The sequence below is a fragment of the Oncorhynchus mykiss genome, chromosome 17 (genome assembly GCF_057628025.1).
Source record: "Oncorhynchus mykiss isolate SJ-2025 chromosome 17, ASM5762802v1, whole genome shotgun sequence".
Classification (NCBI taxonomy): domain Eukaryota; kingdom Metazoa; phylum Chordata; class Actinopteri; order Salmoniformes; family Salmonidae; genus Oncorhynchus; species Oncorhynchus mykiss.
This window is the reverse complement of record NC_143038.1, coordinates 21300053-21314035: the sequence shown is the minus strand read 5'-3', so window position 1 is coordinate 21314035 and position 13983 is coordinate 21300053. Positions and strand designations below refer to the sequence as shown.

Below are 13983 nucleotides of genomic sequence, written 5' to 3'. Positions count from 1 at the left end.
TAAGTTGTCTGATGTTGCACAAGGAGCTAGTGAAAAATGAGTGCGTCAGTCTGGTGCAATTTTGTTGCATGTGAAATGTCAATACATTGAAATGTCGTCTTGGCAATTCATTCAATGTATGGTTAATTTAGACAACAGTGTCTCCTCTCAACACTTACTACTATTTTGTAATTTCTTATGCCAGGTTGTCCCGCATCAAGTACAAAGAGGAGGCCCGAAAGCTCTTATTCAAATACGCTGAAGCTGCCAAGAAAATGATTGACTCGAGGTAGGTGTTTCTGGCACACTAGAATTAATTTTACAAATTCCCTTTTTATATGGCCTGATATTCTTTGATGTCGCTCCCAAGTATGACATTATAGAAGCTGTCTTAAAGAATTCGAGCCACTAATATGTTCTGGCACACCGCTACATAAAGCACCATGACAATTTAGAATGTACTCTATATAGCCGATAAGTTATATAACTCAAGTGATGGCTCAGCATTTTTTTTAAACCACCGCTTTGACTGCTAGATTCAGCTCATAACATGAAAAGCAACACAATGTCTCAGTATTTCGGCATCCTACATAGAAAGCTTTTATAGACCTGAAGCAGAAACCCGCAGCTTCTGGGTTTGCACTTGAATGCTAAACCAAAACCGTCCTTTCTCTTTCCCCAACTGTCTTGACTGAGTGGCGGCTTGGATAGATTGGAGAAAAACTGAAGAGGGAAAAAAAGCATTTAAATGGAAGATTGATTGGGCTAGTTGAGTGTCTCTTTTGTTTGAAATGCTTTGTCTTGCTTGGAGAATGAACGGTGTGTTTTATGTCCTGTTAGAAACGCCACACCAGACAGCCGGAAGGTTGTGAAATGGAATGCGGAGGACACCATGAACTGGCTACGGAGAGACCACTCAGCCAGTAAAGAAGACTACATGGTATATGTGTGTATGTGTGTGGTCAAGGAGTAGAGTTTGTGTGTGTGTGTGTAGTTGAGTAGTAGATTGTGTGGTTTAGAAGTGTGGCGAACTGTATGTTTGTGGCAAAAAAAAATATCCATTGCTGTATAAATTCACCTCAATGGAAAGTACACTGACATGTATCTGTTGAAAAGCAGATCCTAAACCTAGTTTTTCCCTCAGGATCGTCTGGAGCACTTGCGGAAACAGTGTGGTCCCCATGTAACGGCAGTAGCCAAAGACTCCGTGGAGGGAATTTGTACAAAGATCTACCACATCTCAGTAGAGTACGTGCGACGTATTCGCCAGGCCCACCAGACCCTGCTGAAGGACTGCAACTTCATGGGTGAGACGTGCTAGCTAGCCAAATCGCCTTAGACTCTGCACACTAGGCTAGACGCCATCCATTTAGCCCCACCCACGGTCTCTGTGACACGATATTACAAAAAATGCAGGGGGTGAATATGAAAGTATAATCTATAGCTTTGTAACGATTCACTTATACAAGTGCATTGGTCCACGGACCCCAAACCGATCCAAATGTAGTATTCGCCTGTCAGAAAAAAGATTCAAACATTACGAATCGCCTGTTCACTACATTGTTTTGTTCATTTCCCATTTTTTTTACCTTCCCGAAAATACATTTAATCTTTTCTGAAAACTGATACCTCCTCTCCTTCAGTATCGAACTGCATTGACAGTCATTAATTTTGCATGCTTAACAACCCCAGGCAATATCAGTAGACTAGACATTTCCACAAACTTTCCTTTCCTTTCAAATGGTGTCAAGAATATGCATATCCTTGCTTCAGGTCCAGAGCTACAGGCAGTTAGATTTGGGTATTTCATTTTAGGCGAAAATTGGAAAAAGGGTTCAATACTAACAACTTTTCCCGTGGTGCCCCTGATTACCACTTAATTAATTGTTATATGTTTAATTTAATCGTGTAATAATAGGACATGGTTTGTAATTATTTGATAAAATAACAGTCAAACTCAATGTCACGACACAACACACCCACACAGAAGTCAGCTCAGACAGATCCAGCTCAGAGTCCCAGCTCATGAGCTCCATCACCAGCAGATTTAAATTTCGAATAGAAAATGTATGTGTTAATGCAACAAATGTTAGTGCATTTCAAACTAAAACATACCGTGTCTGAGCCCATTTACAGTGCCTTCAGAAAGTTACAACGATGGGACCTTATATAGACAGGTGTGTGCCTTTCCAAATCATGTCCACAGGTGGACTCCAAGTTGTAGAAACATCTCAAGGATGATCAATGGAAACCAAGATGCACCTGAGTTCAATTTCGAGTCTCATAGCAAAGGGTCTGAATACTTGTGTAAATAAGGTTTTTCAGTTTTTTATTTTTAATGCATTTGCAAAAATGTCAACCTGTTTTTGCTTCGTCATTATGGGGTATTGTGTGTCGATTGCTGAATAAAATAAAATTGAAGGTCAAGGGGTCTTAATACTTGACGACGGCACTGTATCTAGATACAGTTGAAGTCGGACGTTTACATACACTTAGGTTGGAGTCATTAACTTGTTTTTCAACCACTCCACAAATTTCTTGTTAACAAACTATAGTTTTGGCAAGTCGGTTAGGACATCTAATTTGTGCATGACACAAGTAATTTTTCCAGCAATTGTTTAGACAGATTATTTCACTTATAATTCACTGGATCAAAATTCCAGTGGGTCAGAAGTTTAAATACACTAAGTTGACTGTGCTTTTAAACGGCTTGGAAAATTCCAGAAAATGATGTAATGGCTTTAGAAGCTTCTGATAGGCTAATTTACCTAATTTCAGTCAATTGAAGGTGTACCTGTGGATGTAGGCCTACCTTCAAACTCAGTGCCTCTTTGCTTGACATCATTGGAAAATCAAAAGAAATCAGCCAAGACCTCAGAAAAAAATTGTGGACCTCCACAAGTCTGGTTCATCCTTAGGAGCAATTTCCAAACGCCTGAAGGTACCACGTTCATCTGTACAAACAATAGTACGCAAGTACAGTGCCTTGCGAAAGTATTCGGCCCCCTTGAACTTTTCGACCTTTTGCCACATTTCAGGCTTCAAACATAAAGATATACAACTGTATTTTTTGTGAAGAATCAACAAGTGGGACACAATCATGAAGTGGAACGACATTTATTGGATATTTCAAAGTTTTTTAACAAACAAAACCTGAAAAATTGGGCGTGCAAAATTATTCAGCCCCTTTACTTTCAGTGCAGCAAACTCTCTCCAGAAGTTCAGTGAGGATCTCTGAATGATCCAATGTTGACCTAAATGACTAATGATGATAAATACAATCCACCTGTGTGTAATCAAGTCTCCGTATAAATGCACCTGCACTGTGAAAGTCTCAGAGGTCCGTTAAAAGCGCAGAGAGCATCATGAAGAACAAGGAACACACCAGGCAGGTCCGAGATACTGTTGTGAAGAAGTTTAAAGCTGGATTTGGATACAAAAAGATTTCCCAAGCTTTAAACATCCCAAGGAGCACTGTGCAAGCGATAATATTGAAATGGAAGGAGTATCAGACCACTGCAAATCTACCAAGACCTGGCCGTCCCTCTAAACTTTCAGCTCATACAAGGAGAAGACTGATCAGAGATGCAGCCAAGAGGCCCATGATCACTCTGGATGAACTGCAGAGATCTACAGCTGAGGTGGGAGACTCTGTCCATAGGACAACAATCAGTCGTATATTGCACAAATCTGGCCTTTATGGAAGAGTGGCAAGAAGAAAGCCATTTCTTAAAGATATCCATAAAAAGTGTTGTTTAAAGTTTGCCACAAGCCACCTGGGAGACACACCAAACATGTGGAAGAAGGTGCTCTGGTCAGATGAAACCAAAATTGAACTTTTTGGCAACAATGCAAAATGTTATGTTTGGCGTAAAAGCAACACAGCTCATCACCCTGAACACACCATCCCCACTGTCAAACATGGTGGTGGCAGCATCATGGTTTGGGCCTGCTTTTCTTCAGCAGGGACAGGGAAGATGGTTAAAATTGATGGGAAGATGGATGGAGCCAAATACAGGACCATTCTGGAAGAAAAACTGATGGAGTCTGCAAAAGACCTGAGACTGGGACGGAGATTTGTCTTCCAACAAGACAATGATCCAAAACATAAAGCAAAATCTACAATGGAATGGTTCAAAAATAAACATATCCAGGTGTTAGAATGGCCAAGTCAAAGTCCAGACCTGAATCCAATCGAGAATCTGGGGAAAGAACTGAAAACTGCTGTTCACAAATGCTCTCCATCCAACCTCACTGAGCTTGAGCTGTTTTGCAAGGAGGAATGGGAAAAAATGTCAGTCTCTCGATGTGCAAAACTGATAGAGACATACCCCAAGCGACTTACAGCTGTAATCGCAGCAAAAGGTGGCGCTACAAAGTATTAACTTAAGGGGGCTGAATAATTTTGCACGCCCAATTTTTCAGTTTTTGATTTGTTAAAAAAGTTTGAAATATCCAATAAATGTCGTTCCACTTCATGATTGTGTCCCACTTGTTGTTGATTCTTCACAAAAAAATACAGTTTTATATCTTTATGTTTGAAGCCTGAAATGTGGCAAAAGGTCGCAAAGTTCAGGGGGCCGAATACTTTCGCAAGGCACTGTATAAACACCATGGGACCACACAGCTTTCATACCGCTCAGGAAGGAGATGCGTTCTGTCTCCTAGAGATGAACGTACTTTGGTGCGAAAAGTGCAAATGAATCCCAGAACAACAGCAAAGGACCTTGTGAAGATGCTGGAGGAAACAAAAGTATCTATATCCAGAGTAAAATGAGTCCTATATCGACATAACCTGAATGGCCGCCCAGCAAGGAAGAAGTCACTGCTCCAAAACCGCCATATAAAAGCCAGACTACGGTTTGCAAATGCACATGGGGAAAAAGATTGTACTTTTTGAAGAAATGTTCTCTGGACGGATTAAACAAAAATATCACTGTTTGGCTATAATGACCATCATTATGTTTGGAGGAAAAACGGGGATGCTTGCAAGCTGAAGAACACCATCCAAACTGTGAAGCATGGGGGTGGCAGCATGGGGGTGCTTTGCTGCAGGAGGGACTGGTGCACTTCACAAAATAGATGACATGAGGAAGAAACATTATATGGACATATTGAAGCAACATCTCAAAACATCAGTCAGGAAGTTAAGGCTTGGTCGCAAATGGGTCTTCCAAATGGACAATGACCCCAAGCATACTTTCAAAGTTGTGGCAAAATGGCTTAAGGACAACAAAGTCAAGGTATGGGAGTGGTCATCACAAAGCCCTGACCTCAATCATATAGAAGATTTGTGGGCAGAACTGAAAAAGCGTGTGAGAGCAAGGAAGCCCACGAACCTGACTCAGTTACACCAGCTCTGTCATGGGGAATGGGCCAAAATTCACCCAATTTATTGTGGGAAGCTTGTGGAAGGCTATCTGAAACGTTCGACCCAAGTTAAACAATTTAAAGGCAATGCTACCTAGTCTTTATTTTTGGTGCTCAAACATAGAAATATATATTGACTCTGAATGGGAATGTCTGTTCTTGTCATTCTATATCTGTGCTCAACAAATTTCGTTACTTGAATATCCAAAATTATTTTTGATTTTACCCCAATTAAAGCCATATGTTGTTGTTTTTTCTTACTTTTGTTTTACGGTACCCCTTGTTTTCCCCCTCCCTTCTCAGAGGCAGCCGAGGTGCAGGACAGGCTGGTATACTGCTACCCCGTCCGGCTGGCTCTGCCCTCACCGAACCAGCCCCGCGTTGAGCTGCACTTTGAGAATGACATCTCCTGCCTACGCTACAAGGGAGAGATGGTCAAGGTCAACCGCGGCTACTTCGCCAAGCTGGTGAGGAATATGTTGTAGCAGTGATATTATGTGTAGTATAGTATTATAAATTTTTATTTATTTTTATTTTATTTTACCTTTATTTAACCAGGCAAGTCAGTTAAGAACAAATTCTTATTTTCAATGACGGCCTGGGAACAGTGGGTTAACTGCCTGTTCAGGGGCAGAACGACAGATTTGTACCTTGTCAGCTCGGGGGTTTGAACTCACAACCTTCCGGTTACTAGTCCAACGCTCTAACCACTAGGCTACCCTGCCGTCAATATATGTTGGTGCAATGGGGTGTCATTGATTGTGCCCCTGAATGTAATAACTATATTACATGAAATCGGTTCTGTGTAGTGGGTAGAGCTGAGCAATATGGTCAAAAAAGTTTAAGGATAAATGTATGACATTAATGTGCATCAGTTTGTCGTGTCTTTGCCATGCCGATTTAAGTGATATGACATGCTAGTTTATAAAATAATTTATCTTATTAATATTACCTGAATAAACTAGTCATATAAATGTAATTAACTGGAAAGTCGGGGCACCACGGAAGAATGTTTATATTGTCTTCCGAATAAACTCTTAAAGACGTCTTAAATAAACTCTTAAAGAATATTTTAGATCAATTATTAATCGTCACCTTTTTCAGTCTCGTCTGAACGCCGTAAAATTCTTGGTTATCTTCACGAACCTTGGCTAACAAGTTGAATCAGCAATATAACATTTGGTTTAATTATTTATTTACTAAATACCTAAATAATCACACAGAATTACATGTACACAGGATGAATTGATTGATTACATTGATCTTGTCATAGAGGAAAACGCCCCTAGCGGACGGAACCGGTTACACAAAGAAAGGGGGTTGGATTTGAATGAAAGCGCAGGAAGACTGAGGAACAAAAGGATTGGGTCTCTATCGGACCTTATGCTATCGTAAATACAGAATCTTATGCATTCTAAATAACCGGCCATTTGGAAAAGGAAAATGCAAGAAATATTTACTCTGAGCTGTGCTTCGATAGATTGGTTGTAGATGGAAGGCTGGGTTGCCCAGCCTTAGATCTCCCTGGTCCTTTGAAGAATATTTCTCGTCGTAGAACGGGTACGTTGTAATAACGTTGTGGTACCCTGTCTTTCTGAAGAGATTGTCCTTCTTTTCCTAGCCCAAGTCGAGTTAGCAGCAGCTGTAAATGTCTAGGATGTATCACTTCCTTAGTGAATAAGAGTTCAAAGTCCATACCAAGTTGCCATTCTATAAGCTTATGCTATATTCTGGCTGGTATCGTCAAAATTCATCCTTCCAGCATGTCGATTGTCACCTCCAAGTTGAAATTCTCCAATCTAAATGTATGGACATCAGTCCTCACGTCACCGGGAACACAATGTTAATTTCGTTAGGTTGTAGTCAGTCAACCATTCGCAACCAGAGCTCACGCTGAGGTTGGCTTAGTTCTGTAGTTGATATTAGCCCTTTTAAACGTATGGACAGCAGTCCTCACGTCATCGGGAACACAAGGTTGACTTTCGTCAATGGGCTTTTGTGGTGGTGGAGAGAAGGGCGTGTTTCATAGTTCACAACCAATGTCGTTTCACTTGGGTGGGGCCACTGAGTGAGCATAGTTCACTTATGAAAATAATTCTCTCATATAGAAGCTAAAATTATATTTAATCTTTTCACAAATAGTTTTTTATTTAAACATTTAAATTGCACAACAATTCCATGTGAATCTGATAACTAGGATGTGTAGACTTTCCAAGATACAGTTTGTCATCCTATCATCAGTAATAATGTCTCAGACGATAACTGATCTGACAAATTCTTTAAGTACCAACGGATATTTTCAACTGGTTGAATTACCGAAATATGGTTCCGTTCCCCAACCTTTTGATGTTACCAGACTCTCTCTAAGAGTCCAATCTGTAGAGTAGAGAGCGTAAAGAGGCAAAGGTATTTATGGAGGTCATAAACCTCACCAACAGGGAAACGTCATGACAAGTTACTTTTTTACATTACCCTTAAAACTACTACTATTACTTTGAACGTTGTAGCTATAGATTTCCCCATTAGAAATTGCCCATATTAGCAGTATTATTTCATTTCAAACTTCACATTTCTTTAATGTATTCTACTTATCGTAATAATCGATATCAGTAAAATGTCCCGAGACGTTAAGTATACACTCACACTCATACCATTTTTAGGTGCTTTGATACTTGCACTGTCTGAGAAACTGCCAGGAACTAATCCTGGAAGGTGTGGTGGATATAATTGACTAGCATCTCTGCTTAATTACTCACCTGTCTATCCAGGAGCTCTTATACCGATACAGCTGCATCGATGATCCCAGGTTCGAAAAGTTCCTGTCACGAATATGGTGCCTTATCAAGAGATACCAGGTAAATCGGACTCCCCCCTCCCCCTCTTTCTACGACGCCTCTTTCTATTTTTCTTTGTCTTATCCTCTGTTATCACTACCAAAGTAGTAACATTGTTATGAATCTGTTGGGAGGCAATGCTCTTATAGTCCACCATCCCCTTCAACTTCTTGTTGCTCTTTCCTCTGCATCTTTTCTGTCTGGCTACATCTGATGTTTGTTTGTGCTGATGTCATCGTTTATTGTGCTGATGATATCACTGTTTTTTGTTCAGGTGATGTTTGGCGCTGGGGTGAATGAGGGGATGGGCTTACAGGGGGCCCTCCCTGTGCCTGTCTTCGAGGTACTCAACAAACAGTTTGGGGTGAGCTTTGAGTGTTTCGCCTCGCCGCTCAACTCCTACTTCAAGCAGTTCTGCTCGGCTTTCCCTGACACCGACGGCTTCTTTGGGTCCAGGGGGTAGGTTTAGATTTACTTCTCATCACAAACAATACATCATTATATGTGGTCTACGCTAGTGTTTCTCAACCTCCAGTCCATGGTCCTGCACTGGTCCGTGGCATGTTGTTGAACATTCCCAGAGAGTCTAATTCGGTCAGATTTACAATGCTTGTTTCAATATAAGGACCCTGACACTATAGTATACCAGTTCCTGACACAAAAAAGGATTGAGAAACACTGGTCTACCTCATCTCAACTTAACAGAGACCACCAAGGCATGGGCCGTTTACTTTTAGTAATTTGTTAATCTATGGGTTTCTAGTTTGACTGTTCTAAAATATTCTCTTTGCCTCCAAGGCCCTTTCTGAACTTCTCACCGGCTAGTGGCTCCTTCGAGGCCAACCCTCCCTTCTGTGAGGAGCTGATGGATGCCATGGTGACACACTTTGAGGTGCTCCTCCTTAGTCATTTCTTCCTCATCACTAGTTGAAAAGATGGCGCCGTACTGGATCTCCGACCTAACATGGCAATTTTTTATTTGTTTTTACTTAATTTTCTTAATGTATCCGCTATCATTTCTTACAACCGACTATAACTTTTGAACAGCTGATCGGCAGTTACTTATCTCAATTCCCGCTTAACCTCGACTCATCTGCCCTGGGCTCCTTCTGTAAATCTGACAAAATTTTTGGGCTACCCAAGAGGAAATGCTGACATTAGAGGCAAGAGAAGGGGGATCCTGGCGAAATAAAGGTGAAGGGAGAACCGACCACCTCTTCCCTCCATTCTACTTGATAATAAGATGGATTACCTCCGATCGCTGCTTTGCTAGCAACGGGACTCTCAAAACTGCAATATTCTCAGCTTCTCTGAAACATGGTTCTCGGACAAATGTTCTCCTTTCACTGTGCCGACAGGACAGTGGAGTTGGGATATCGAGGGGGGAAGAGGTTAGCCTCTTCATAAACAACAACTGGTGTGCTGACTCGACCGCGGTAGAAGTCTCAACCCATTGTTCACTCGTCTTGGAATACCTGATGGTCAAATGCTGACCCTTTTGCCTCCTGAGGGAAATTTCTGCTGTTATTTTGACTGTTGTATACATTCCACCTCAGGACTAGAAAAATAACAACCTGGCACTTAACAAACTGTACTAGGCTATAGCCAAGCAGGAAAACTTAAATCCATACATTTACAAGCAGAAGCTCTAATAGGAATTACCATTGGCTCGCTCTGAGAAAATGGTCTCCAGAATCAGAGTTGATGCTACAGACTGGAATATGTTCCGGTACTCCGCTGATAACATCAACAAGCTAACCACCTCCGTCACTGGCTTTATAAGGAAATGCATCTTTGATGTTTTCACAGCTATGGTTCGCTGCTTCCCCAATCAAATGCCCTGAATTAACACCGAGGTTGGTGCTAAACTAAAGAATAGGGCTACCGCAAACAACCCTGAGGCTACAGCTGAGGACAGGAACAAGTACAATAAGTCCCGCTATGACCTCCACAGAGTCATCAAACGAGCAAAAGGACAATATAGGAATCAGGTGTCATTTTACACAGGCTCCGACACACACTGCATGTAGCAGGGGCTACCGTCCATTATGGATTACAAAGGGAGACACAGCAGTGATCTCCCCAAAGATGCATCACTCACTACCAGACGAACTCGATGCATTTTATGCACGCTTTGACAATAACATTCTGCCGGGTGTGAGGGCTGCCAACAACACAGAAGATTCGGTGATCTTACTCGCGGAGGCCTATGTAAGTAAAGTATTTAATCAGGTCAAGGCCTAGGGGCCTTTTTATTTGTATTTTTTTATTTCACCTATATTTAACCAGGTAGGCTAGTTGAAAACAAGTTCTCATTTACAACTGCGACCTGGCCACGATAAAGCAAAGCAGTGTAACAGACAACAACACAGAGTTACACATTAAATAAACAAGCGTCAATAACACAATAGAAAAAGAAAGTCTAAATACAGTGTGTGCAAATGGAGGTAAGGAAATAAATAGGACATAATAGCGAAACAATTACAATTTAGCAAATTAACACATACACTCAATTAGTATTTGGTAGCATTGCCTTTAAATTATTTAACTTAGGTCAAACGTTTCGGGTAGCCTTCCACAAGCTTCCCACAATAAGTTGGGTGAATTTTGGCCCATTCCTCTTGACAGAGCTGGTGTAACTGAGTCAGATTTGTAGGCATCCTTGCTCGCACACACTTTTTCAGTTCTGCCCACAAATTTTCTATGGGATTGAGGTCAGGGCTTTGTGATGGCCACAATATGTCCACATAATTTTCCTGTCTCATGATGGCATCTATTTTTTTAAATACACCATTCCCTCCTGCAGCAAAACATCCCCGCAACATGATGCTGCCATCCCCATGCGTCACGGTTGGGATGGTGTTCTTCGGCTTGCAAGCCTCCTCCTTTTTTCTCCAAACATAACGATGGTCATTATGGCCAAACAGTTCTATTTTTGTTTAATCAGACCAGAGGACATTTCTCGAAAAAGTACAATCGTTGACCCCATGTGCAGTTGCAACCCGTAGCCTGGCATTTTTTATGGCGGTTTTGAGCATTGGCTTCTTCCTTGCTGAGCGGCCTTTCAGGTTATGTCGATATAGGACTCGTTTTTACTGTGGATATAGATACTTTTGTACCTGTTTCCTTCAGCATCTTCACAAGGTCCTTTGTTGTTCTGGGATTGATTTGCACTTTTCTCACCAAAGTTTGTTCATCTCTAGGAGACAGAACACGTCTCCTTCCTGAGTGGTATGACGGCTGCGTGGTCCCATGTTGTTTATACTTGCGTACTATTGTTTGTACAGATGAACGTGGTACCTTCAGGTGTTTGGAAATTGCTCCCATGGATGAACCAGACTTGGGGAGGTCTACAGTTTTTTTTCTGAGGTCTTGACTGATTTCTTTTGATTTTCCCATGATGTCAAGCAAAGAAGCACTGAGTTTGAAGATAGGCCTTGAAATACATCCACAGGTACACCTCTAATTGACTCAAATGATGTTAGGTAAATTGGCCTATCAGCCATGACATCATTTTGTAGAATTTTCCAAGCTGTTTAAAGGCACAGTCAACTTAGTATATGTAAACATTCTGACCCACTGGAATTGTGATACAGTGAATTATAAGTGAAATAATCTGTCTTTAAACAATTGTTAGAAAAATTACTTGTCATGCACAAAGTAGATGTCCTAACAGACTTGCCAAAACTATAGTTTGTTAACAAGACATTTGTGGAGTGGTTGAAAAATGAGTTTTAATGACTCCCAACCTAAGTGTATGTAAACCTCCGACTTCAACTGTAGATGTGCAGATGATGATGTGCAAGTAGAAATACTGGTATGCAAAAGAGCAGAAAATAAAATAAAAACAATGGACTGATGGTATTCCAGGGCTCGTTCTTGGAGCGGAACAGCTGGCAGGTATATTCACAGTATTTTAAACCTCCTTGTTCCAGTCTGTGATCCCCACACTTTAAGATTACCATAATTCCTGTTCCCAAGAACTCTTAATTCTTCATGCCACAATAACTACCACCCTGTAGCACTCGCATCTGTAATCGTGAAGTGCTTTGAGAGTCTGGTTATAGCACACATCATCCCAGACCCCTAGACCTACTCCATTTTGCATACCGCCCCGACCGATCCAAAGACGACGCAATCTCAATTGCATTCCACACAGCCCTCACCCACCTAGATAAGAGGAATACATATGTGAAAATGCTGTTTATTTACTACAGCTCAGCGTTCAACACCTTTTTCCCCTCCAAATTGGACTTCCTGATGGGCCAACCCCAGGTGTGAGGGTAGACAACATCACCTCTGCCTCGCTGACCCTTGACACAGGGTCCCCAGAGAGATGTGTGCTTAGTCCTCTCCTGTACTCCCTGTTCACCCTAGGGCTGTTGTGGTGACTGTATTACCGCCACACCGGCGGTCATGAAGGCAGTCAAATTCCACGTGACCGTTTAGTCACGGTAACTAGACATTTCTAAGGTCTGATTCTGCTGCTGGTCATTAGTAGCCTGCCAAACGTGCATGGTACTCAGCACTTTGTCACTCTAGTCACTGACATAAATGCAAATGTTATCGAAAATCTAATCAAACACTTCATGAGAAGGATGAGCTCATGTTGCGCAGCATTTCTATAGGCAATGCAATTGCGCAAGAAAACAGTGATGGTATCCACTAACGAGGACAATCCCATCCGCTTTCTATAGGCTATGCCTACTATATTTATTTCTCAATGTTCCTAATATTAAGCACATTGCTTATACACTGCTCAAAAAAATAAAGGGAACACTAAAATAACACATCCTAGATCTGAATGAATGAAATATTCTTATTAAATACTTTTTTCTTTACATAGTTGAATGTGCTGACAACAAAATCACACAAAAATGATCAATGGAAATCAAATTTATCAAGGAGGTCTGGATTTGGAGTGACACTCAAAATTAAAGTGGAAAACACCATTACAGGCTGATCCAACTTTGATGTAATGTCCTTAAAACAAGTCAAAATTAGGCTCAGTAGTGTGTGTGGCCTCCACGTGCCTGTATGACCTCCCTACAACGCCTAGGCATGCTCTTGATGAGGTGGCGGATGGTCTCCTGAAGGATCTCCTCCCAGACCTGGACTAAAGCATCCGCCAACTCTTGGACAGTCTGTGGTGCAATGGCGGATGGAGCGAGACATGATGTCCCAGATGTGCTCAATTGGATTCAAGTCTGGGGAACGGGCGGGCCAGTCCATAGCATCAATGCCTTCCTCTTGCAGGAACTGCTGACACACTACAGCCACATGAGGTCTAGCATGGTCTTGCATTAGGAGGAACCCAGGGCCAACCGCACCAGCATATCACAAGGGGTCTGAGGATCTCATCTCGGTACCTAATGGCAGTCAGGCTACCTCTGGCGAGCACATGGAGGGCTGTGCGGCCCCCCAAAGAAATGCCACCCCACACCATGACTGACCCTGCCAAACGTCCTGCACGGTGTTGGGCTGTAAGCACAACCCCCACCTGTGGACTTCGGGCCCTCATACCACCCTCATGGAGTATGTTTCTGAGCAGACACATGCACATTTGTGGCCTGCTGGAGGTCATTTTGCAGGGCTCTGGCAGTGCTCCTCCTTGCACAAAGGCGGAGGTAGCGGTCCTGCTGCTGGGTTGTTGCCCTCCTACGGCCTACTCCACGTCTCCTGATGTCCTGCCCTGTCTCCTGGTAGCGCCTCCATGCTCTGGACACTACGCTGACAGACACAGCAAACCTTCTTGCCACAGCTCGCATTGATGTGCCATCCTGGATGAGCTGCACTACCT

General features: G+C 42.1%; 1 protein-coding gene and 1 long non-coding RNA gene across 4 annotated transcripts in view; one reads left to right on the top strand and one right to left on the bottom strand.

Annotated features, from left to right (window-relative positions):
• The window catches only part of LOC149975859 (uncharacterized), a 944026-nt gene that overhangs the window by 758166 nt on the left and 171877 nt on the right, over positions 1-13983 (bottom strand). The window lies entirely within an intron of this gene.
• The window catches only part of LOC110493889 (mRNA (2'-O-methyladenosine-N(6)-)-methyltransferase), a 50192-nt gene that overhangs the window by 25979 nt on the left and 10230 nt on the right, over positions 1-13983 (top strand). For all 3 annotated transcript variants that reach the window (XR_016487809.1, XM_090205041.1, XM_036949873.2), the window contains 7 exons: positions 185-268; positions 820-919; positions 1124-1286; positions 5653-5816; positions 8118-8204; positions 8458-8642; positions 8982-9075. Coding sequence is in view for 2 of the 3 variants with exons in the window: in XM_090205041.1 (XP_090061167.1) it covers positions 185-268; positions 820-919; positions 1124-1286; positions 5653-5816; positions 8118-8204; positions 8458-8642; positions 8982-9075 (877 nt within the window). In the remaining variant the exon portion in view is untranslated. The remainder of the gene's footprint in view (positions 1-184; positions 269-819; positions 920-1123; positions 1287-5652; positions 5817-8117; positions 8205-8457; positions 8643-8981; positions 9076-13983) is intronic.